This window comes from Hipposideros armiger, unplaced genomic scaffold, assembly GCF_001890085.2.
Source record: "Hipposideros armiger isolate ML-2016 unplaced genomic scaffold, ASM189008v1 scaffold_118, whole genome shotgun sequence".
Lineage (NCBI taxonomy): Eukaryota > Metazoa > Chordata > Mammalia > Chiroptera > Hipposideridae > Hipposideros > Hipposideros armiger.
In genome coordinates, this window is record NW_017731468.1 from 361590 (window position 1) to 388113 (window position 26524).

General features: G+C 35.0%; 1 protein-coding gene across 2 annotated transcripts in view; it reads left to right on the plus strand.

Moving 5' to 3' along the window:
- Positions 1-26524, plus strand: part of LRPPRC (leucine rich pentatricopeptide repeat containing) — a 94288-nt gene that overhangs the window by 45215 nt on the left and 22549 nt on the right. For both annotated transcript variants that reach the window (XM_019647950.1, XM_019647951.1), the window contains exons 24-30: positions 7813-7937; positions 8402-8508; positions 13224-13292; positions 14288-14378; positions 21389-21531; positions 21667-21775; positions 25792-25918. In XM_019647950.1, the coding sequence (XP_019503495.1) occupies positions 7813-7937; positions 8402-8508; positions 13224-13292; positions 14288-14378; positions 21389-21531; positions 21667-21775; positions 25792-25918 (771 nt within the window). The remainder of the gene's footprint in view (positions 1-7812; positions 7938-8401; positions 8509-13223; positions 13293-14287; positions 14379-21388; positions 21532-21666; positions 21776-25791; positions 25919-26524) is intronic.

Genomic DNA, 26524 nt, shown 5'->3' on the forward strand with positions numbered 1-26524 from the left:
GCATTAAAAAAATGTGCCTAATCATTTGGTGGTAACACTTGGTAAATACTGTGTGGTGCTGTGAAAGCCTCGAAGGTTGCCATGTGTAGAGACTTCTATGGACCAGGTGACCTTTAAAATCAGCAGCAGCCCTGGGGTTGGGCGGGTTAGTTCTCGGTGGGATGGCCTGTGGTGACTGTTTTGTGGGGCCTGTGATGATACTGTATGACACTGAATCTAGTTTTTCCCGGTTTGGAGCCTTAGAAGTGCTAATTATTAATAAGTATAACAAAGGATTCTCCGGGGCTTTTGAGTCTGTATCCTGCCTGTTACTCAGGTAACAATGCAGCGGTATCTCTTCAGTGCTCCTTTTATCCATGTGGGATTTTATTTTCATCGCATGTACCAGTACAGGTTTTCTAGCTCTGATAAATGCTGTACAAGGTGTCTCTGTGCCTTGTGGGAAGAAGATGAATTTTGTTGATGGAGATTTACTCAGTTTGAAAATCTTTCCATTTGAAATGCTCACGTTGGTGCTCAATTTAAGGTATAATTTGCAATGCAAATCATAAAATCAACCTACTCCTGTGATGAATGAAACATTTTAGTAAGATGATTAACAACCGCCCTTTATTTTCTTTTTCTTTTGTGTTTGTTTTTCTTTTTAATTTCCTAGATCTTTCCTCTTTGTCATCTTTTCCATGACTCAATGCAGTTTTTAATCTGCTTATTTCATGATTGGGGTTTTCTGGTTTTAGTATAGATGTTGTCCTATCAATTCCAGGAGAGAAATAACAGATATGTCTTAACGGTTTGCATGTTTCCTCCAAATGTCTGGTAGTTTTTCTTTATATGTTAGAGGGGGATACGGTAATTAATTGAATATAATGAATGGTTTAGTATTGAATTTAAAAGGTAGAATAAAAAACATCTCTTTTAACTAGCTCTATGTTAGGAAATGTGGGTATACATACATACACATACATTATTTATGAAATAATCCCTTTGCCATCCAATCAAAAAACAGTTTATCAGGTTAGATGATTGGCCAGATCTTAACCTCTACAGTCTCAGCATTATATCCTTTTAAAGAACTAGTGATTCAAACAATTACTATGTTATAGAGTTCTCATGTTCACAGCCAACTTTATATAGAAATCCTATAATTAATATGCTTCCTACTAGAATTTTTTGATTGTTTAAAAGACCCATCTCTGCAGATTGCATGTGGAGCTCTGCATAGGGATTTGAAAGAATGGGCCCAGTGCCCAGAAGAATTAGGCCCTCCTCCACTACTGGGCAAAAATAAAATAATTAACAATGAAAATGAGGCCATGGTAGAAAAATACCTTACAAATAGAAATACTTTGAAGACAGAGGAGACACAAAAGTTTTCCAAAAGAGGTCTGCAGATGGGGCTCATGAACCAAGGAGAGCTTATCCAAGGGAACAAGGAAATAGCATGGGCTTCCTGAGTTAACTTGGGGCGTGCTCTGTGCTTTTGATTATACAGACAGTCAGATTGGTATGTTTCAGTAAAATCTGACTGTCCCTGTTAATTGTGCGAGAGAAATCTATTAATGTCTTTTCTTGTATGATTTCTTACTACTTTCAGATACATAAATTATTACCTTTTATTTTTATTTGCCTAGGTTTTTTTTTTTGTTATCTTTGTTTTGCAGAGGCAGTCTCCATGACAAAATCTTTTCAGTTTCATCTATCATAATAAAAAGCTCTTGTTGACTGTTTTAGAGTCATGAGAATAATAAAAAGGAGACAAAGGAAATTTCATGTTTATAAAATTGCAGAAAACAGTAGGAGCACTCCTAGTCTGGGATAAGTTGGAGGGAAAAATTGACTTGGAAACTTTTTTCCAGTTGTGTTTTCCCCATCTGATGGAAGATAGCTAATTAATTCAGAATCATGACAAGAGCACTGCTGGGATTATCTACACTAGCCTGCCAAAAAGTCCACATGTATTTGGTTTGATTAAATATGTTTAATCTTCAATAATAATCATATCATTGACCTCAGCAGGTATGAGCTCATCTGGAGAATGAGCCTTATTTACTCAAACTTGAGATAAAATTATGAAAAACATTTCAGAACATCATAGAAAATCTTCATCCTTTCATTCAAAGGCGAGCATCTTTTTTGGAATGTCATTGCAAAGACTAAAGAAGCTATCACTTCCATATTGTAATTCTGAACCAGATTCATGAGGTTGAGTTTCTTAGAAAGATGATCTTTAAGATTCAATAGATTTTAATTTTGAGCTGACATTTCCAGTATTAGATAAAACACAGGAGAAATTACCACTGTCAGTTTGTTACTTGGATAATGTATAAAAAGCTTTATGGGTATAGAGAATAATACCTTTTATTTTTATTAATTTGCCAAAATAGCAACAGGTTTGCCAAATTATAAACAAGTTGGTAAAATAATCTACTTCTGTATTATCAAAATGATAATACTTGCATTGAACAGAAAAATATGAAGTTGAACAAAATTTTCATGTGTCCCATTTACATTAGGATTTTTCTGTAAACCACGTGTGTACATGGAGTCCAAATGAATGTTATTTTAAACATTTTCTTTTGTAGCTACTTAAAAATTTTTTTTAATTGAAACCATGCCTGATTCTGAAGATGGCCTGGATTCTCCATGTTAAGGAAGAAAGAAATGCTTTGTAATGGGTTAAAAGAGCTTTTGATTAGTCTTTATGCTATGGTAAAGGAAATGAAATTAATAAAACCTGGGCCATTTGGTTTAAAGACATAAGAATTTGTATGATGCAGTTTCAGATTCACTTGTTTTGTAGCTGATCTATTTTAGTTTCATTGCATGTGAAAAATATCTCAAGCTCTTTAACTGGATTATTTAGTACAACTGATCAAAGAAGCTTTAATTTTTGCCTTCCATTAAGAATTTTTCTGTGCTGACTTGTGCTGTAATCTGTATATGCCCACATGCATTTCATTTAAAAGAATCATGGGCTTTTTAATATGGAATCCTCCGAGAACTCTTGCTAAGTCAATCTTGAGTTCTTCGTAAAGGTCACAGTTTCTACAAGATGAACCTATAACAATACAAGTTTTAAAACTCACTGTAACACATTACTATGTTACATAAATGGGAAATATACTTTATTAAATGCTGGTTATTCTGTCATATACACTCCCCTTCAATTTTAGCATCTTCATTTGTACTGGATACTTTTATTATTTATGGGAATGCTTGCCTTCTAGAGTAAAAACTCTTTATGTGCTGAAAGGAAATTAGGAGGTTTGGCTCTTTTATGCCATTATTGCAATTAAGACTTTAGCATCATCAGTGCCAAAGGACAAAAGTGGTTCATTTGCCCTAGGGGGACAGGACAGTGATAAGATGATTTTTCGTCAAGGATCATTGGGTCGTAATTAAGTTACAATCATGGCTATTGCTTTTTGAAGGATGATTGGTAAATGACAGGCTTCATGTGCTTAGTGGGGACAGTGTTCGGTAGGGTTTTTTTCTCCCTCTGTCAGAAAATCCTGTTGAGCCTGATAATGTAAATGTGGCATTTTATTCTGAACAAAAGAGCAGGGAAATGAGCTATCTTGTCTAATCATTCAGTTGTTTAACACCGACTTCCAGTTTAGACTCAATTGGCTGGAAAGCACTTGACATGTGAAGTTAGTGCTGTTCCGAACGCATGTTTGAGTAAATTTTAAAGTAAGTGACAGCTAAATTGTACCTAGGGAAATTACAAAGCCTTCAACACAGTTAATTTTTTGGGGAGGATTAGTTGTAATTGCAACACCAGTCTCCTTGAAGATTCCTCATTTATAGATGATGAACAGTAGAAAAAAAAAAAAAAGAAACATTTAGCTCTTTCAAGGGCTGGTTCTCTTAGCAGAATAATTTTTGTGAAGACGATGGTTTCTCCTGAATTGATTTCTCTCCATACTGAACATCCGCTTAAGATTTATAGAATAGTTTGATTTTGAGTGTTTTTTTCCCCCCTCTTGTTTTAAACTTTTTTCTCCCCCAAGTCCCTCTTTAGTGATTTTAGATTTTGAAAGCTTTTCAGTCAGTAAGCCCTTTAGGTAAATTGCTACTGCTCTGACACCTTATGCATAATGTTGAAGCACTTTATTCCAATTAAAAATCAATATTTGTCTTTTTTTGTTTAAATTAATATACTCTGCATTGGAAAGTTATTTGCTGTAAGGAGACTAAGTTTCAAGCTACTGATAGGTGAACAGATGGCTGTCACTGGTGGTTCTTGTTCAAGATCATGTGAAACACATTTGTGATTTTTACAGTTTTATGTGGTGAAGAATTTGGGTAGGAGTGCTTTGTTTCCTGGTACCTTTAAGTAGATAGTTTTATGATCAGTAAATGCCTCATATGAATGTATGTCCAATGTTTCTTTTTCTAGCGGGGATATTATAGCATACTTTAATTTCATAATGACTAAAATAAGAGGTAACATCAGATTTGACATGAGGTTCAAGTTTACCATTCTGGGTATTCCTCTGTGTAATAATGCAAAAATAAGTTTGTAGTAGTTTTGTATATGGTCATGTTCCTTTAAAAAAGTGAACTAGAGATTTTTAGAATGAATTTTAATATGGGCCAAGTGAGTCCATTCAGGTTAATAAATAAAACTCTTAAACACTTAAAAGAGGTTCAAATTACTTACTGGACTCAGCCTTTTATAAATACGGGTGATTTTAAAATTTGGAATTATAGAATCTTCCTTTCCTCTGTCCTGCCTTTATTTCACAGGCTTACAGAATTTAGATAAAGCTTATATTAAGTTAATTTGTATCAATGAAAACATTTTTTAAATAGCTGGCTACTTTACATATATTAGCATATATAGTTTTATTCATGAAAATAACTTTATGTGTTTCACTGAAATATTTTTTGGGGGTGCCTAGTCATTGAAAATATCACTGGGTTTTTTTTTAGAGATAATAGTGTGTTGTAGAGTTGATTTTCTTTTAGTTTTATTTGAAGTTTGTGAAAGCAGTGGCTAAGTTTTTATCAGGAATGGACTTTTAAAAATTTGACTCATTTGCATATAAAGCTTTAGAAATTGCATGCGTATACACTGAAAAAAGGCATGGAATCAAGGTTTTGAATCCAGAATTAATGTCATCCATAAGATTTCTTCATAAGATTATTGTGATTTTGTAGGATTTTAAATCATTTTTAATGTTTTAAAGTGTACAAAGGAAATCACAGAACCATGTTAGGTCACAGAAACCAGAAGTGTACTGATTGGTAGTGTTATATCTCACATTTTGGGTATAAAGCAGTTTCTACCCTTTTTCCTTTTGATATTTTGCTACTCTTACTGACTTCATCCTGCCTAATACAAGTGGTATTTTTGCATGATGATTTTCTGTGCTGGTATGAAACATTTGAGTTGATGAACCTAATAAGCTCGAATTCATACGGCCTCACATTAGAGTATTAGAACTGGGAGGGAATCCCAAGGTCCTTGAGTTCACCCATTGTGATAATCTGCTTCTGATCACCACTTCTAGAAATGTATCACATTGCTGTAGCTGAGCTGCATTTAACACTTATCAATAAGATTGAAATTCGAAAGTCCTATGACTGTATAACTATTTTCCTAGCAATGTGAATCTTAGATACTTTTTCATATTTTTCATTTCCATCGTCCAAATTTCCAGGCTTTAATAGGAAGGATTAATGATGACATCAAATTATATGAGGAATGGACATTTTTATCTCTTTTTGAAGTGACATGATCCAACCATAGAATGTAGATAATAGGGATTGAAAAGTACGGACAAGTCATTAGTTCATTTCTATCATCTGTGCACATTGCATGAAATGTTTCATTATAGATTTCTAATTCATTTTGTTGGCCACCTGACAGCAGCCACATTACATTGGTACTTAAAATTACTAACAAATATATGACTTATTTCCATTTTGCTATTCTTGTCTTTTCTGTTGTTGTTCTGAGCATGTATAATCTTCAGAAGCATATATTTGGAGACCAAAGACTATTAACATGTCTCTTTGATTGACAGAACAATTATTCATTCATTTATTGATAGCTTTGACCTAATGCAGAGGAAATACAATTGAGACATTACTATTCTAGTTTGGGAATTGATCTGAAAAGCAAATCATGCCGCTTTTAAAAAAAATCAGTTTGCGTTATTTCTTCTTTTAAAAATATTTTAGTAGTTTTCCATTAAGTGGAATTGTAGAAAGGGAATAACTGAACTTGTGTCTGAAGCAAGGGAAAATACTGATTATATAAAGCTTTATATCATATGTGGTAGCTACTGTAGCATTTCTCTTGTATGACAGTAATCTAGCCTGCAACATCTACTTGCGGTTTTGAAATTAACCTGTAATTTAGTCTTCACCCCAAATGACAAAAATTCAAATGACTCTGTGGGGTGCCAGAAGATGCACCGTAAACAGGGCTCAGTAAAGGGGGTACAGTCGAGTTCCATCAGGATGGGTTCGCTTTCACTGTGTCAGTATTATTGCAGTAAAATTAACACTTCCTCATGGTATTTTACATTTTTAGTACAGCTTAAAAATCTTAATCTAGATAAAATAGTCATTCAATCTAGGGCAACATAACATTTGTATAATGGACCAAAATGTTAGGGCTTCAACAGAAAATTTAAAAAAGCTTTCTTCCTTTGGAAAACTGTTGCATGCATGAGAGAAATGTGTTTTCTCCACAAAGATTGTCACTGTCGCTAGTATTTTGGTCTGTGTCTCTAACTGTGCCTCCTTTTTTTTTTTTAATATGCATGTCATACTTTCTTTTCAAAAATCTTCAATTTCTTATTCCACTATTACACCACCTTATTAGGTTAAATAAACAACAGTGCTTTTACTAGAGCGTAATGTATAATAAGATATATTCCACGGAAAGTGGGAAGTTCAGGGACCTGATGGCAGTGCCTTCCTCTGTTTACCTAGTAGTGATGAGTCAGTCTCTAGATGCCTTAATTTCCTCATCTATTTAAAAATAAAGGAGGGTGGTGACAAGTAGAATTGGGTCACGTAATCTCTACAGCTTTTCCCAAGGTCTTAAGTGTTTCTCATACTGTCATTTTCCTTTTAAAAGAAAACGTAGTTTTTGAGGATCCCTGAGAATGTATTTCCGCACTCTTGTTTAAGAAACTAACTGACATAATGGAAAATATCTTTTTTACTTTAATTTATTACCACATAAGAGAAGCCTTGACTTTATGATTGGAAATAAGTTTGAAAAGCCTAATCTCTAATGAAAAACTTTTTGAGAGTTCCCCTAGAGTTCAATGACCATAAAAATATCCCCGTTTTAGCGACAATAAATTTTCTGTGCATATGAATTCCTGAAATTATTTTCAGCTTATTTGGAAAATTCCTTGGTAGCTGTTTTTGAACATTTAATAAAATTTACCAAATTTAGAATTATTGAAGACCATAAACACATAAATAATTGGAAAAATCTCATTAATAGTGGAAATAATGCATTCTGAGAGCAACTTTTTTTTTATAACATCAGATTTTATTTATAATAATCTCGGGGAATGCCTTCATCTATTTAAACTTTTTACAAACGTGCCATTTAGCAAGCAAAACAATAAAAGATGAAGCAGGGAAAACGGAACTGCTAATGTACTCTGAACATTTATATATAAGGATTGTTTCTCTCTCTTTTTTTTTTTTTTTCCATTTTGCTTTGTGGTTTTCTACCTTAAAGCTCAGTCACGTACATTTTGACTGGTCATTGTACATCTCTCTAAAATAAATTAGATATATTTAATTCATTGTTGATATTTTTATGTTTCCTAGGGACGATTTACCTGCTGCTCTTGACGCCGCCTTTGACTGCTATGAAAAGTATAAAATATTACCGAGGATTCATGATGTCTTATGTAAGCTGATAGAGAAAGGCGAGACTGATCTAATTCAGAAAGGTTAGTCACCGTCTAATGTTTGATGTACTTGGGGTTTTCTTCACCCCGTTACTTATTTAATCTTAAAAGCATTGCTGTGAAGAGAAAATTTAACAGAAGGCAAGCACATCCAGAGAAACTTTGTTACACTTCTAAGTTGAAAAGAAAACTATCAGGTAGATTTTCAGTATTATCAATGTCTCTGATTTTAATAACTTCATTTTGAAAAGTTGCTCCTCTGTTACTTTTTGGTGATCTGAGTTTATAAGAAATGTTTTACCCTTATTCTCACCAGTTCTCTTTGAAGCTGGTCTTAGGTACTTAATGTCATAGATGTATGCTGTTAAATAAGGCATGTGGCAGAAATTGGTTGACATAACTATAATCTTCAAGTTATTCTAAATATGTTTTAAAGTTTCCTTGTGTTTTTGCAGAACTCCAAGTGATTTTGTGTTTCTCTGCGTATGTTCTTCTTTCCTCTCTAGCAATGGACTTTGTGAGCCAAGAGCAAGGTGAAATGACAATGCTCTATGATCTCTTCTTTGCCTTCCTACAAACAGGAAATTACAAAGAGGCCAAGAAGATCATTGAGGTGCGATTTTAACTACAGTATTCTAATTGTACAGCTATTTAGACTCTTAATTAGAATATGTTTAAAAATTTTAACCTTTAATTAGACTTGTTCTGCTTCATGTTAATATAATTCAATCCTAATAATGGAGCGGGTTGGTGGGGGAGGCGGGGGGGGAACTGGGCCAGCTTCTTTATTGTATATAATTACAGTTCAGAAAAAGCAGCCTGGTTGTATATTGAATTTGTTTCCTCACTTTGTTAAATTCACTGTTATATATCAAAATGATATTTGCATAAATCTTGGATTGTGGAACAATTAAATTAAACTGGCATTCCTGGGTGTAAAGTTGCTAATCCTCTTTGCCAAGGAATTCTTTGTTCTTAAAAGCAATGGAATTTAATTTGCTGCAGACCCTGCTCAGATTTATTTGTAATGCTTGTCTACAAGTTAATCAGCCAAACAAGTGCTGTCTGCAACTGTTTGGCATTTAATTTAAAATGTCGTCTTCTTCTCGTTTTTTTTTTTTTAACTTTGGTAAGCAGCTTACAGGAAATGGTAGGTGACAAACCTGGCTTATTTAGGATTAGTATATTTTATCTAGGCCTGATTGAAATTTTGTTTACTAAGATTGATAAGTCAGAGGACAACTATAAAGTCTGTTCAGATTGTGACTAATTTCACTATGAAACAATTCATATCCCCTAAAAAACAACATTCCCCAGAAGATGGACCCATCACCTTAAGAAAAAATGTTTAATGTGATTAAAATAAATTTGTAGATATATCAGTAATCATGTTTCTCTCAGATCCTACTTTGCCATTATTCTGTGTCTATTTCCAAAAGTGCCATGGTGGATGGCACACAGAGGTAGTGTTTAGCCTTCTTGTTTGTGTATTGGCTATGTATCATGAAAGTGAAAATACAGGCACACAACCCAGAATACCATTAGTTTCTCTTGATGTTTTGCAAAGAAGAGAAAAGCCTAGTATGGGAAAGAAGGACTTGTGAAATTAATTCAGAACTTTCTTCTCCTTTGATCTGTCTTATAACCTCCTGTCAGAAGGAAGTGGGGCATGCTTTCTTAGACAGGTGTTTCTGTAGCTCAGGGAGTTCATTTGTATTTTCTAGAAAAGGGTATAAATTCTTTCATTGTAAGGGTAGTCTATCTGAAAATGTGAGGGGAGCTGCCTGCCTGTTGAGTCCTGCTGCTCTGTATGCCTGTATCAGTGTTAGCAGGGCACTGATCAGAGTAGAAATGAAACTCAGGTATTCAGATAATAGCGATGAGAGGTTCTACAGTAGGCAGTCATCGTGTGCCTCTCTTTATGTAACAAGCAAGACAAAATAGGAAGAACCAAAGACATAAGAACGACTTCTCCTTTTGCCATCTACTTGCCAGTGCGACAGTGGACAAGTTACTAAACCTTTTTATGCTGCCTCATCTGTAAAAGGAAAGATGGTATCTTTTTTAAAGACTCAATCACATAATGTATGTAAAGCAGCTTGCATGTTTCCTGGATTATGGTAGTAATCAATAATATTAATTCCCCCTGCCTCTTAAAGGCAGGGATTGTGTTGTCCTCTTTACCCCACATAATTCACAATATGATGCTTAGCGTAAGATACATGCTTGTCACATGAATAGGCAGGAGAACCTTACGTCTTAATTACGCTGAAGCTTTACCAACTTATAGCATCATTCATTTAGGAATGGCTGTCTACTGATGACAGAATTTTCATAGCGGATGTGTACAAAATTGCTTAAAGAATAAAGAATAGCTTTACAGCATCCCTGCAGTACCCTAGAGTAAGACAGCAGGGTGTAATATATGAGAACGTTTTCAGTTGCTTTTTTTTTTCGTGGTCAGTTGGAGTTGAATTAAAGTTGGGAACTTGCTTTTTTCACAATTAAAATTCAAGATGTAGAGTTCTCTCTTACAGCTTTGTAAGGATTATTGTAAATATAAAAAGTAATGAAAATTAACTAGGATTGTATCAGCATATGAAAAATGATGATAAACACTGAGCAACATTTTTGTCACTCCCCAAATGCACTGTGTCTTATCAATGAGTAGATTCACTAGGGTTGAATTTCCAAAGCAAAATATATAACGAAGCTTCTTTGTATTTGAAGCACTATGGGAGATAAGAAACCAGTCATTAAAATGCTCCCTTTAAAAGAGGAAAGATGAGGCAAGATTCCGTGTATAGTATGACCTGTGTTGTTTTTCAAATGAGTTGGCATACATATATCATGTATATATGTAATACATTTTAACATAACCTTATGTTTTATTTCTACATATAGATTATTGCAGGAGGGTGGAATTATAGCTTGTGTTTTGCTTTATACTTTTCTGTATTTTCTGAGTTTTCTATAATGAGAGTACATATTCTTATACTCAGAAAAAATATTATTTTCTTCCAAAAGAGAGGGAAAGAGAAAAGTAAATTAGACCAAGATGAATCCCAAAGGAACTAATGTGAAGCTTGAAATTGAGATTAATATGTGAAGAAAACTGCTATATAAGACTGAGAAGTGTTAACTGCGATACGAAAAGTATAAATAGTTCTGAGAATTCAAGAGTAGAACTTACCCTCAGTGTAGGAAATTAGGGAAGACTTTGTGGAGGAAATAGGATATGAGGTGGAGGATGATGGATGTGGTAGTACTTTAACGTCTGTAAGTTTGATGGGAAGTGTATTAGAAGTATGGGATGTAGAGCAAAGAAATAAAAAGGGGGGAAATTGCTAATTAGTGCTTATTTTTACCTTAGCTTTATTGAGATGTAATTTACATTTATCATTGTAACCCAGGTGGAAACAAACATGCCGGTTTTTTTATTACAATAATTATTGTATCCTTCCTGTCCATTAAGTAGGTTGTAAATAGCAAAAACAAAAAGTGAGTCTGTTGGTTTGTTTTAATTAAGCATTAACTGGTTTTTGATAAGTTATATTCAACATCCCAGTTAGAACTCTGTCCTCCTTTGTGTTTTTGTTACATTTTCTATTTTTGCTTTCAACTTGCAATGCTTAAAATTCAGTAAGATGTTAAGAGATAAGCCAAACATGTAGACTATTACAAAAGCCTAGGAGATTTAGTTAATCTGACCTAGATGTTCTTTTGAGGATTGAGATTTATATGTGAAAACAGTTCTCAATTTCAAAATGAAACATTGGAATATCTGCCGTATAAGTCAGCTGTCTGCCAGTGACAGAGATTAATCAGCCACAAAAAGGAAGAGTTGGCTGTAAAAGTTGTGCTATTTAGATCATTGGCATTTGGATCAGCAATAATATTGAAAGTTGTAAGTAGATGTAGCCCTTTCATTTTGCCATGTTCTAAAGAGGATTATTGAGTTTTTTCTCAAGGGCTTTTTGTATACAGTTGATGTTGGTTTCATTTTCAATGTAATATATGTTGTGAAACAAAACAGATACGATGAGAAAACCCTTGAATAGAAATTATGTGACATGTAAATATTAATGATTTTTAAGAATATATTTCAAAAATTAATTTCTTCAACAATTATTTCTTGTATCCCAAAATGTAGATATTTGCACAGTTAGAATGAGAACACTTATATAACTTGTACTGTACCAATATTTCTGTCATTCTACCAAAGCTCTGAGATGTTAGTTTCTGCTTCAGTTCCTAATTTAACGTTGTACAATATTATTTTAAGAAATAAAAAATAACGAGGACTTATTTATAAATAAGAGATTAGATTTGATGGGTATCTGGTTTAGTCAACAAACCTGAGAGGCAAAAGCAGTAAAAAGTGGCAAAAGCAGTAAAAAGGTACCTTCTGTAGACTGGAGCAGCCAAGGCTAATGAGTATGTAGTTTTCTTCTCACGTTGCTGTGATTGAAATGTATTTAATGGTGAGGCCTTCTTACAGATGGTGAAAATACTATAGTTACAGTGACAAATCTTCCCAATTACATGTAAAATGGTTTGTCTTTAATTCCAGTACCTAAAATTGTAAAATATAATAATTGCTCTAAGCCAGAGTTATTGATTAAACTTTAGTAATTTCTAGTTGAGGCTATAACATATGTCTTCATTATTGAAATAAACTAAGACTAAACTAATTTTAAGTACTTAGCTTGATTTAAGTACTTAGCTCTTTAGACATTTTGTTTTGGATACTACGCAAGCATTTGTGGTAGTCAGAAGACTTTTAATCACTGAATTTTACAAAGCATGTTTCTTTTTTTAAAGAGCCATTGGTTTGTTGGTGTGATAGTTGTTAATAAGCTTGTGTAACATATTAATAATGTTTGCTTCCTGAATCTGCTGGGAGGGATCTCTGAAGTGTGTGTGTGTGTGTGTGTGTGTGTGTGTGTGTGTGTGTGTGTGTGTGTGTGTGTGTGTGTGTGTGTAACATATTTTGGAGTTGATTTGGTTCATCATTTCAAGGTTTCGTTTTGAACTAAAGGAAGTTTAACCATTTTTATAATTAAAGCTTTATGGAATGAAAATTGGTCTGCAAAGCAACATTTTGAAATAACCCGAATCTCTAGACACAGGTTAAGTATAGGTTGTGTTTTATGCTGTGTTCTAATCCTAAAGATCTTTGATAACTGGGTTGAAGTTATAGGTTTCTTGTAGTCTCCATGTTCGGGAAGGAGGCAGCAAATTCATTAGGAGGAAAACTATTTGCCTTTAAGGGGAAATTAACAGCTAAAGCCTTACCTTTGTGTGCTGTATGATTTTATTTTACAGACTCCAGGCATTAGAGCTCGACCGACAAGACTTCAGTGGTTTTGTGATAGATGCATTTCAAGTAATCAGGTTTGTGTTTAATTTCTGGTCTCATGTACCTAAAACTGAGTAGAAAGCAAGTGTCCTACACATCATAGGACCATTTGGGGATTTCAGGAGATACAGCATCATGAGTGGAAGCAGTGTTATCTTGGTTGTTTTCCAGATAAGCTATAGTTTAATTCTTGTTTCTGAGGTGCAGTAGTTGAAAATTCTGAATTGAGCTCTGAAGGTTTTAGCTTGCTTTATTTATCCTATTGGTTGGCCTGAGCAGGCTAACCTTATTTCCTTGGCCATTTAAATCTGCTTCAGTCCTTAGTGAGCAGAGGAATTGCTGTATGGGGCCCGGTGGAATTTCAGCTTTACCTCTCCTGCAGTTCAGATAATCTGTTCACATCCTCCCAAGTAAAAGCCACAGGGAAGAGGAGTATAATGTATTCTTAGTAATAAATATAGGATATACTCACCGAGTCCTTCACCACAGATATCTTTGAGTTCTCCAAATGTACCTTGTGGAGGTTTCAACTAGATAATTGTTCATGTTGTATTCTTGACTCCAAAGAGTACTTGAACCCTTTAACTTAAAAAAAAAATACATATAACATAAAATTTATCATTTTAACCAGTTTTAAGTGTACAGTTCAGTGGCATTAAGTACATTCACATTGTTGTGCTCAGCCCTTTAACTTTTTTTTTTTTTTTTTAAGCTGAGCCATCCTGCTACCTGTTGGCAGCTCAGCGGCTGCTCAGCTTGGGCTGGACTCGAACCGCTGTTGCTCAGANTCAGCGGCTGCTCAGCTTGGGCTGGACTCGAACCGCTGTTGCTCAGAGCTCAAACTCTTGAGCGAGCTCTTAACCAACTGAGCCACTCGGCCGGCCGTTCAGCCCTTTAACTTTTGAAGTAAAGTTAATTTACCCTTTCAGTAAAGCAAATTTGAAGAATTGTTCAGCTGAGATTTGAATAATTCAATTATAAAATATGTCCTTTACACAACCTAGGTCTATATGTTAATCTTATTTTTAAGGTTGAAACTCTAGAGAAGTTAGTGGAGCTGACACAGAAGCTATTTGAATGTGATAGAGACCAGCTGTACTACAATCTGCTGAAACTGTATAGTAAGTAATCTGATGGTTCCTCATGTTTTCATTTTGTGCCATTTATTTATTCTGTTGAAAGCAGTGGCAGGAAAGAAATATCAGGCTTTGAGGAAGATCCAGGAATTGCCAAATGTGGAATCTTCAGCAGAGGCTCGAGTAGAGGCCAGGTTGAACTTTATCACAAAAACATTACAGATGTTGTGCAATCTTTATTTTCTTCAATTTCTGATATTCTTACTGCAATAATGAAAAGGTTGAAAAATCTTTATCAGAGCCACACAATTTAACAGGACTTGAGGGTAGACTATTCATTTTCTTATTTTTCTTTTTCTTTTTTTAAAAAAAATTTTATTGGGGAACAGCTGTGGTCATTGGTTACACTTTGCTTTCGTGCTACAGTGGCATCGCTGACTCTTTTAAGGAGGGCGCAGCTCACAGTGGCCCATGTGGGGATCGAACCAGCAAACTTGGTGTTAGCAGCATCGTGCTGTAACCTACTGAGCTAACTGGTTACCCTCTTTTTCTTCTTTTTATATAGATCTTTCTCCAGAAAAAAATGCATATTGATACACAAACTCATTACCAAGCAATTTCTTTTTAAAGTGTGGTCATATTATAATACAGTTTTGACTCAATTCTGTATTACACACATTTTTCTACATTTATTACCTACAAATGTCTACATTGAACAGATATACTAGAATTTAATCTATTGCTAGACATGTGAATACATTTCAGTTTTTCATATTATAAAATAACACTGCGCTAGTCATCTTTGTACCTTAATCTTTTTTCACACCCTTAATTGTTTCCTTAGGGTGAATTTGTATTTGTATGAAGAGTTAAAAGTGATTAGCATTTCTGAAACTTTTGTCTTTTATTATTAAATCATGCTGTGATACGTTTATACCAGTTTACACATCTGGGAACTTTGCAGTCTCTTTTCGGGAGTTTGAAGAGAGGAGCAACAGTTAGACTATTCAGTGTACCCACTCACCCCACCACACCTCTTTTTGTTGTTGTTGTTGTTTGGCTTCATAGGTGTTTGATCTAAACTTATTGTTCTCTTTTTCTCATGGGAAATTTTCCTTCACCAAACATAGTCAGCAATGAATAGGTTGATTTATTTGTCTCTTTGAACTTGTATTTATTTATTATCATTGGAAGCTTTATCTTACATCTTGATGATGTAAGTAAAATAAGACTTGTAATATGTACATTTCACTCGTTGGTTGCTTTGAAGTACATACTTCACAGACATTCTTACAGTTATTATTTCACCCCATATTGACTTGAATGATCAAATTCTGGCACAATACTGAGGTTGTCGTTATTAGATGTATAGAATTTTAAAAGTTATGTTTTAGGCATTTAAGTCCTTAATTTGTGGATTACAACCTGTATTCAAGTGCTCATTCTTTCTCCCTCTTTCCCTGTATTTTCTACCTTTTGAATAACTATTTCATGCTTAAATTCTAGTTTTATGCAAACTTAAGAAAAAAAATACTGAATTTATGCAAGTGAATCTAAAAAGTGATCCCCGTGGAAGACTATATAAACTTTTATTCAGAAAAAAATGTCTCTGACGCCCCTTACTGTGCTAGCCGTGGAGGTGGGCACTGCAGGTATAAGGGGTATTGCTCTGCAGGAAGAGTTAGACCTGTAACCAAGGCTGACGGTTCAGGGTGAGGGAGCAGCTGTGAGGATGTACAGTGTGCAGTGGGGGCCCAGGGAAGGATCTAAGGAGCTCTGGAGTGTGGGCGTGGCTTCTTGGGAGGCTGGAAGCCAGAGGAATCTTACAGGGAAGTATACTTTTTAACCCAATTTGTATACTTCCCACCTTCTGGTATAAGTAATGTGGTTGTGATGACCCTAACTTTTCCCTTTCTGAAGAGGAGGCAAGTTATCTCCTTCTGCGGCCCCCCCACCTTGTACGCCCCCCCCCCTCCATTTTACCCTCTGACTTGGACCACTACTTAAATATGTGAAATAATACATGAAGCACTATAGACTCAATTTATTTGAAAAGGAACATACGGTGGTCCTATTATACTTGAAAAGTCCATCTTTTGGATTGTGGATTTCTGAGAAAATAATGTGTTTCACTTACTGGACTGTTTTTATGAGCTTATACTTTTTTTTTTAAGACTTAATTGGGGAATTGAGGGAGGGGAACAGACAAGTTGCTGTCCTTTTGTTCTTCAGTCTAGTTGTGGAGGAGGTTGCTTCACTGGCCCATGTTGGTATCATCATTGTGTGCTTTTTCTGGGTGAGGCAGATTGGTCGCTGGCCTCTGGACAGCCGCTCACGGCGGCTCTTAGCAGCTCACATTGGCTGCCGGCTGCTCACGCTGGCTGCCAGCCACACACGGTAGCTTATGGCAGCCCACTGCAGCCTACGCCGTTGCCGGCGACTCACGGCAGCCCAGCTACAGGTCGAGCTGTTGTTCACCATCTTAGCTGTAGAGGGCGCAGCGTCACTGGCCCTCATGTGGGATCCGAACCGGGGCCCTGCTGCTCAGAGCCGGCGTCCCAAGCCAGCTCTTAGCCAACGCACCACTCGGCCGGCCCATGAGCTTATTCTTTTGAATTGATGTGATTTTAGCCCTTAAAAGGAGTTGGCTGCATTATTTTGGAGTATTGTTGAAGGGCAATTTGCTTCGTTTATTTTAAAACAATATCTCTCTCACCTGCAATTTTGTTGTGAATTACAACATAGTACAGAAACACACACCAAAAAAAAACCCCATTGCGCATGCATTTATGACAGCCAACATTCATGTAACTATAATGTGGATTAAGAAATAAAAAGTATAACTATTTTCATGCCTTTAAATACTAGCTGTACTAAAACTGCTTTTATTTTCTACTTATTCTATATAGTATGATGTTCATAGGTGATCTGTTAAAAGAATGTGTCATAATTCAAACTATAGTTTTATTCTTTCTAATGCATTTTGATGTTTCATTGTGTTAGTCTTACAAAATTAGCCCCTAAGACCTACAACAAACATTACATGAATGAAACAACTCCATCACTTGCGTAAGGAATACACTATTATTTCTAAATGGCAATGTTTTCACCTTCTCACCAAAGATTTCCTTATATTCTAAACTCTTCCATTTCTTCTTTACATATACAAAGTAAAGATAGTTTACTCTTTGTATACATAAAGTATTCTATCCAAAAATAAAGATGCTTTACATTTGTAATTTTGCAATAAAAATTTTTTTAAATTTGTTTTTAAAAACCCAACATTTATGGGCCGTCCGAGTGGCGCATTTGTTAAGAGCTGGCTTGGGACACCAGAGGGCCCCGGTTCGGATCCCACATATGAAGGCCAGTGACACTGCCCTCTACAGCTAAGATGCTGAACAACAGCTCAACCTGGAGCTGGGCTGCCGTGAGTCGCCAGCGACGGCATAGGCTGCAGCCCTGTGGCAGTGGGTTGCCATGGGCTACCGTGTGTAGCCAGCAGCCAGCAGCTGCAGTGAGCGGCAGTCCAGAAGCCGGCGATTGATCTGCCTCGCCCGGGAAGAGCACAGTGATGGTGCCAATTTGGGCCAGTGAAGCAATGTCCTCCACAACTAGATGGAAGAACAAAAGGATAGCAACTTGTCTGTTCCTCTTCCCCCAATTCCCCAATAAAAATCTTTAAAAAACAAAAATAATAAATAAAAACCCAACATTTACATACAACCTTAGCATGTATTGTATGTACCTCAGAAGTCGTGTGCTGTTTTCTTCAAGTACTTGTGGATGTTGATTTTTTTTTTTTTGCACTGTGTGGTGTTTTCTCCCCTTTTTTATTACACCAATAAAACATGAATGTATTCTAAATTACTAAAGATTCTGGCAATACAATATTATACAGAACAAAATGTGAAAATGTCATTGTGACCGCGCCTCAGAGGGTGGGTCAATTTGTCGTCATTCCAATTCTCTCTCTTCATTTAGAGTCATATGATTTTTGCATATACACCTATTATTTTGGTTGTTATATGTTCTACATGTTTCGTACTCCACATTATGTTTTGTGGCTTCCTTTTTTGCTTAATATGAAATACACTGACAGGAAAAGGTAAAATGCGTGCTTTTCTCGCTTAATTACCAATTTTTAAGTGCTGGTGTCCTTTGGAACCTTCAGAGTTGATCACTGATTCATTTCTTATGAGTTCATGAGATTTTTTAATGTATTCGTGTTAAAATTCTCTTTTGTGCTCACCTTGTCCCATCTTTGGCCAATGGGAACCCTTTCACATTGGCTTTTACATCATTTGACACTTCCTGTTGGTCTTTGATAGTTAGTTCCTTATTTTCAGGAAAATAAACCAGGCCAGGCTTATGTGGCATAATTCCTGTCCTAGACCTGGAGTCCTTATTTTAGCGGGGGGGAATAATATTTCAAGACCCATAATCAGGTGATTAGCCAATGGGGAATTTGGAAATTGCCCTATCGTACCAGTTATACGTAAAAACTGACTAGCTTTATAATGAAAACCTTGAACTAGAAATCTTTATCTCTTTGTTTAATACCATGGAGACCATGCATAAAGTACCAACTGTTTGTTACACACTTAAAATGGAGCCCCACAGCTATGTCTGTTCTTGTGAAATTCACTGTGTCGAAAATCTTTGGCTTTAGAGCCCTCAGAGACCATTTAGAGTTCTCAAAGAGCATTTAGTAGTCATAGTCAGCCCTTTTGTTCTTCGAAGAGGGGACCATGAGTTCCAGGAAAGTGAAGGGCTTGTCCAGGCAGAGTGTCCATTCCCTGGTCACAGCCCAAGTTCGTGGCTGTTTGATTTTTCAAATAACAAGTATAATTGTTTTCTTAGGAGGAGGAATTTTCAGCCCCAGAGGGATATTATGAAAGAAAGGCGTGGCTTTTCCATGCCTTTGTGAGGTTTTACACACAGCTACAGATTTTGGCGCACCGATTAGTTGGATTGCCTCAAATTTTTGTTATGAACTTTGTAATCCAAGTACATTTTCAAGAAATTTTTTCCCTTAAAAAATACAGATGGTGCCCCCAAAAATTGTATACTTATTTTAAGAAAGGAAAAAACTTAAAATTGTAATACTCAATATATACCAATAACAAAAGATGAATACAGGTCATGTGTATACATGTTTTTGGCAGCCACGGTATATATATGTATGACTATATAAATAACTGGGTTGTTTTATGCTATATACACTGATTCTCAACTGTATTTTGAAACATTTTTTGTTGTAAGCTGGTAACTTATGTGAATAGGTGCATCTCTATAATATCTTCTCCTCCCCAAGTAGAAGCTTTTCATAAACTTTGTGCCTTTTTTCAAAGAAAAAAAGTTGGCCTTTCAAGAGTCTGAAGATCTTTCCCAGAGTCAGAAGAACCTTTCAGTCCCACCTTGTCTTCAGTGTTTGGAATAGTTCTGTTAGCTTAAGACTTAATCTCTTGAAAAAGCACCTTAGCAGTGCTCTTCTCAGCTCTTGGAAACCTTCCGGCGTCTTCTGCATCCCCAGTACCCTTTGGCAGGGACAGAAATGCTCCTTTCCACCTTTCCCCTTCTTTGGAATCAAAGATTGTGGAGCTAGGGTTTTTGTTTTTAATGTATTTTTTCAAATTAATTTTGTACATTCAAATACTTGAAAAATTACTTTTACAAATTGAATTTTACATTACTTGATATTTTAAGAAGGAAAAGCATGATTAGCTTATGAGAGTCTTGTTTTGAAAATTGATTGTAAATTTAAGGGTTTTATATTAATTAGACTGATTTTATTATCAAAGTCTGTATAAAATCACACTGAACTTCAGGTTAGTTTCCACTGTTGGGCTCCCTTTTAGTGTATTCTATGTGAAGGTTTAGGCTGCAGTCTATGGAGTAGAAATTTTCCTAGTCATCACTTACCTTTTTCTTTATTGCACGTTTCTGATGGAGTTTGAATGTGTTTTTTTTTTTTTCTTTGAGTTTTTTACTTCCAGGAGTCATTAGTTATCAAAAACTTAGCTTTTCAACTTGGAGGGGATGGTGAGATGTAGGAAAATTCCATTTGTTTTATTTTGTATTTGGGTGTTTTGAGAAGCAATTTGACTTGTGTTTTACAGAATATTTGTGTCCTGAAACAAACCCCCTTTCTAGAGCTGCCCATACACAATAGAGATATTCCGTCTTCACATTTATAAGTTAAAAAAAAAAAAGAACACATTTAAAGCAGTATTTCTTTGTGCTTAATAATTGGATTGAACATCATGTGTCATATGACATTTTTCCTATTCTGCTCTAGTTTTACACAAGCAGAAGTTTATTAAATTAAATGACTTAATCTTTTTTTCAAAACCCTTAAGAATCTTTAAAAATAAAGTCTTGATTCTTAAGTTTTTGCTGTTTGTGAAGACTAGGTTACCCCATAGAAGGAACTCAGTTTTTCAGTGTGAAGGAACCTGCCTATTTCCTTCCAATAAACTTCCTGTCATTCTTTAATACTCATTTAGTCTGAGGGCATTATCTGTTAAGAAATTATCACACACTGTCATAGAAATTCTTCAGGTCAACCAGAGCGAATTCTCCCTATTCAACTAAGTGAAAAAAGTTTGTTGATTAGTCGCTTTTGAAGAAAATCATACATTTGCATTATTTCATTCATTTTAGACCCTCAGCTGTGTACTATACCTTATACATGTATCCATCATCTTTCCAAAGACTAAGCTACCTGTTTCTGATTTTGATTTAAGCAGTAGGCAGTATCTCAAGTTACTTTAAAACAACAAACTTTATTGACATGATTTTCAAAGTGTTTAACACAGTGCAGGGTTTTTTGTTTTGCTTTGCTTTTTAATAGGTAAGGAATTTTTATGGTTTAAAATTAGGGTATTCAGAAAGAAGTCATTTTACCCTTTGTTCACAATTACCCTGTTCCTTTCCTTGGAGTCAATATTTGGAATAACTCTTCCTTCAACATCAATTAAGAAAAAGTTCTAAATATTTTCATAAATTCTATTTAATATGTTCATGAATTTCTGTTTAATCAACTTTTACAGAACTAAATGGCGACTGGCAAAGAGCTGATGCTGTCTGGAATAAAATGCAAGAAGAAAATATAATTCCTCGTGGGAAGACATTAAGATTATTAGCAGAAATCCTAAGAAACAATAATCAGGAGGTTCCGTTTGATGTCCCTGAGGTAATTTGTTTTTATCTGTAAGCATAACAGATTTTATTGCTAGTATAACTTTATGTCATAGATTAGTCCAGCTCTATACTGAAAAGATCACTGTATTTACCAGTTTTTGTTTAAATGAATAATTTTGTTTTTAAGTTGTGGTATGAGGATGAAAAACATTCCCTGAATTCTTCAGCATCCTCACCTGTAGAAACTAACATCCAGAAAGAGCTATTGAATGCCTGCCAATCGAAGAAAAGTAAAGGTAAACATGTACACTGGGGTCTTCTTTCTAACAGCACTATGGGATCTAAGCCTGCCAAATTAGAAGTGCTCTAAGATAGAGATGGAACTTAAAATTGTATATATTATTTCAGTTTTTAAATTAGCAAAGACATTTGGGGGCAATTGGGAAAATGTAAGTATTGACTGAATGGTAGGTAGTATTAAGAAATTGCTCTCATTTTTATTAGATATTGTTATAATGGTACTATGATTGAGAGGAAAATATCCTTAAATTTTGGAATCTATAATGAAGTATTGAGAGATGGAAAAAAAGTCTAGATTTCTGTAATTTATTTAAAAATACTTAAGCCATAAAGAACAAAAATAAAGCAAATCTGGGGCCGGCCGAGTGGCGCGATGGTTAAGAACTTGCTTGGGATGCCAGAGGGCCCCGGTTCGGATCCCACATATGAGGGCCAGTGACACTGCCCTCCACAGCTAAGATGCTGAACAACAGCTCAACCTGGAGCTGGGCTGCCATGAGTCGCCGGCGACGGCGTGGGCTGCAGTCCCTGTGGCAGTGGATTGCCATGGGCTACCGTGTGTGGCCAGCAGCCAGCGTGAGCGGCCAGCAGCCGCAGTGAGCGGCCGTCCAGAAGCCGGCGACTGATCTGCCTCGCCAGAGAAGAGCGCAATGATGGTGCCAACTTGGGCCAGTGAAGCAACATCCTCCACAACTAGATTGAAGAACAAAACGACAGCAACTTGTCTGTTCCCCTTTCCCCAAGTCCCCAGCACTGTTCCCATCCCCCAATTCCCCAATAAAAATCTTTAAAAATAAATAAATAAATAAATAAATAAATAAAGCAAATCTGGCAAAATGTTAATAATAATTGTTAGATGTAGGTGATGGGCATATGGAGGTGTTCATTGTACTATTTATATTTTTCTGTATATTTGAAATTTTTCATAACAAAAACTAAATTAGGTTTTATAAAAATATTATCCTTTGAAAATAGCATGAATTTTTTGGGCAAATATATTCACTATATTTTGCTTTTATTTGAAAGCAAAAAATGATTAGAGCATTAACCACCATACTTGTGTGTGTTGAAGTGATCAAGCAATATAGCAGTCCCCCCTTTATCCATGGGGGGATACGTTCCGAGACCCCCAATGGATGCCTGAAACCGCAGATAATACAGAGCCCCTATATATACTATGTTTTTTTCTATACATGCACACCTACGATAAAGTTTAATTTATAAATTAGGCACAAGAAGAGATTAACAATAATAATAAAGTAGAACAATTATAACAATATACTGTAATAAAAGTTATATGAATGTGATATTGTAAGTAAATTAAGGGTTACTTGAACATAAGCACTGCAGTACTACAACACACAATCGCACTGCTAACCAAAATGGCTACTAAGTGACTAATGGGTGGGTAGTGTGTACAGCGTGCATAAGCTGGGCTAAAGGATGATTCACATCCTGAGGGGGACTAAGTGAGATTTCATCATAGTACTCAAAAGAGCACACAACTTAAAACTTACAAATTGTTTATTTCTGGAATATTCCATTTAATATTTTTGGACCACAGTTGACTGCAGGTAAATGAAACCGTGGGAAGCGAAACCTTGGATCGGGGGACTACTGTATGTCAAGGTTGGAGGCAGGACATGAACCCTGTTTCTTGCTTTTCTTCCCTTTGTCTAGTGGTAAATTTCCCTGAAGGCATGCCTACCTCCTTTAAGTTTTTTGACCATCTCTAACCCTCTGGTAGAAGCCTGCCAATTACATTCTAGACACTTTCGCTTAGATTTTTTTGTACCCTCCCAAAATCATATAACTATTGTTTCCTTCATTTTTGTTAATTTTTCCTCATGGAATGGTACCATTATCTCTAAGTCCTTCAGTTTTTGTTTTCAACTATGCTTTATGATAATTTAACCATTATGCAGCAGATTATTCTTTTTATTTTAGTATTGAGAGTTTTTAGCTCTATTGAGTAGAAATGAATCAATTTAGGAATTTATGGAACCTGTTGATTTCTAGACTTAACTAGAAATTTTGTGACACTGACAATGTGTATGAAATAAGAATAAGCTAAGGTGTTATGCTTTCTCAGTCATACAGAGTAACTTTTTATTGAGTCATTTTCCCTTGCTGCATATTCAATCTATACATCCTTGTGTCTTTCACCAAGTATCTGTTAAATCTAAATTTAAAATTATCATCAATACTATTTAAATATTCGAGCGGAGTTTTTATTTGACTGAAATGAATATAAGGTTAGTATGTAGTTTCTGTTTTAAAATATTTTAATATTCCTTCATGTATTGCCTGTTTTTAAATTGCTGTTTAAGTAAAAACATTTAACTCATTAACTAAATAATTATGATGTAGTATTAAATGTAGAGATACAAGATTTTTTAATACACAATTTATCTAATTGGTTTCATCCTGTTAATTTTTTCAGAGCTTTTAGTTACTTTTGTATATATCTCAGGATTTGAATCTGTAGCAAAATATGAATACCTTGAACAGTGAATGCTAGATTGAATACTTTGAGAAGTGAATACTTACATTAGCACTTCATTGAATTTCTAATAGTTCAGTATACTTAAAAAGTGTGATACCAGAAACAAAACCTGTGGTGAATGAGTTTGGTGCTTTTAAAAAAACCTACTAGAAAATAATAAGCACAGCCATACCAATTTCCTGAAAAGACTACAATTTTTAGAAAACAGCTAGTAAGATTTTCTAGACTTATTTTGTTGATATTAAATATTCAGATTGTACTTATTTATTTTCATTCAGCAAACTAGTGAACTATTATATATGTTTTTTGGGAAGTAAACAATTTCATTACATCTTCTTAGGTCCTTTAAAAGGAAAATATATGCAGTATGCACTGAATAATAGATTCTATCTATTGTTCTTAGTTAAGATACAGGTATTAATATCATATATCTTTTTTCTCATTTTCTGTGAATTTAGCTTGAAAGGAATACTAAGTTTTTGATAGGTCACTGCGGTTTAATTGAAGGGCCAATACAGACTCCCCTAACTTAGAAATACAAGCATAGTTTCTGCTTGCTCAGGAACCTCTCAAATAGTTTATAATATTCTCCTGAGCATTAATATGTTCATTCCTCATTGTGTGTTCTGCATTTCCTTACTGAGCTTTATATCTGTAGGAGGTCATACGTGATAGTTCAGTTATGCCTCATCTCTAGTGTGCTTTGTTTATATACAACAGATAGTGGATTGTAGTTTCAGTTGGGTGTTCATAGCCAGGCAATTTTATTTCAGAAAAGTAAGTGACTGAAAAGTGTAGTTACTTCTCTTTTGGTAACATCTTTTCATTCACTGACAGTTATTGTGAACAAGTGAAATAAAACTGTTAATCAGTCAAACAAATGTTGCTTAGTTTACTTGTTAGATATCTGTATATTTGAAAATTGTATGTTTTTGTATAAGTCCTGTCGTAGCCAAATAATTTGATCTCCTAATTTTAGAATTATAGGCTATATTCACTTTAATGCTATTGTGTGGAAATGTTAACCATTGTAACCACCCACTTATAGATTAAAGATTGCTTTAAAATGAATCTTGTGCTCCCCTCAATCTAAATTATACCTCTGGTTTATTTGGACTTTAACACACATTTTGCAATTTATTTTGAAGCTAGTATCATCTTTTGAAAAAATTCAGAAGAGCTATTTCTTGTTTTGTTGGCATGAAAATAATTTGACTTCAGAAAGCTAATATGAAAAATAATTTTAAAAGGAAGCCCTTTCAGGTATCATCCTTTTGGATTAAGTAGTAGTTCCCAAAAAATGTCACTTTGTATTTTAAAGATTAGAAGAATGACAACATCTGCTTGCTCAGTGTGTATGTCTTTGTACAGTGGTATAGTGGGTGGGTGAATTTTGAAAGAAACGAAAATATGTGGGTTTAGGGCTTTGTTTTAGGATTTTTCCCTCCTCTTTGCCATTACAGAATAATGTAATCTCATTTTTTGTTGTTTTTTTTTCCTTCATAGATGCATACACTATTTTCTTGAAAGCACAAAAGCAAAACGTTGTGTTTAACAGTGAAAGTTACATCAGTCTTATAAAGTTACTGTTGGTGAAGGATAGCTTTCCACAAGCAATGCAAGTAAAAGATTTGTAAGTATTAGTCCATTTATTAAACATCTCTTAAAAAAATATCACCTATCATTAGGATTTTTCTAATGATAAATTGTTGTAGTAGCAGTTGCTTAATTATCCTCAACTACCCACAAAAACCATATGACATAGTTTTCTAATTTTATGGGGTTTTTTAACCTATAAAAATATATAACCTTTACTGGCCCTGCACAGCACAGTAACTTTTATTTACTTTATATAACCTTGCAACTCGTTTATGATGCCCATATGAGGTCGGACAGTTAAGTTCGTGAACTCACCCTAGAAAAAGTGCTATATATCTCATTACTGAATATCACTACGATCACCTTCGAAGTATCCTCTTGGGAAGCTATGTACCGACGCCAGTGCCTAATCCACTCTTCAAAGCAATTTTGCAACTCCTTTTCTGGAATGGCCATCAGAGCTGTCATTGTATTACCCTTGATGTCCTGAATGTCATCAAAATGTCTTCCTTTCAATATTTCCTTTATCTTTGGGTAAAGAAAGAAGTTATTGGGGGCCAGATCAGGTGAATAGGGAGGGTGTTCCCATACGGTTATTTGTTTACTGGCTAAAAACTCCCTCACAGACAGTGCCGTGTGA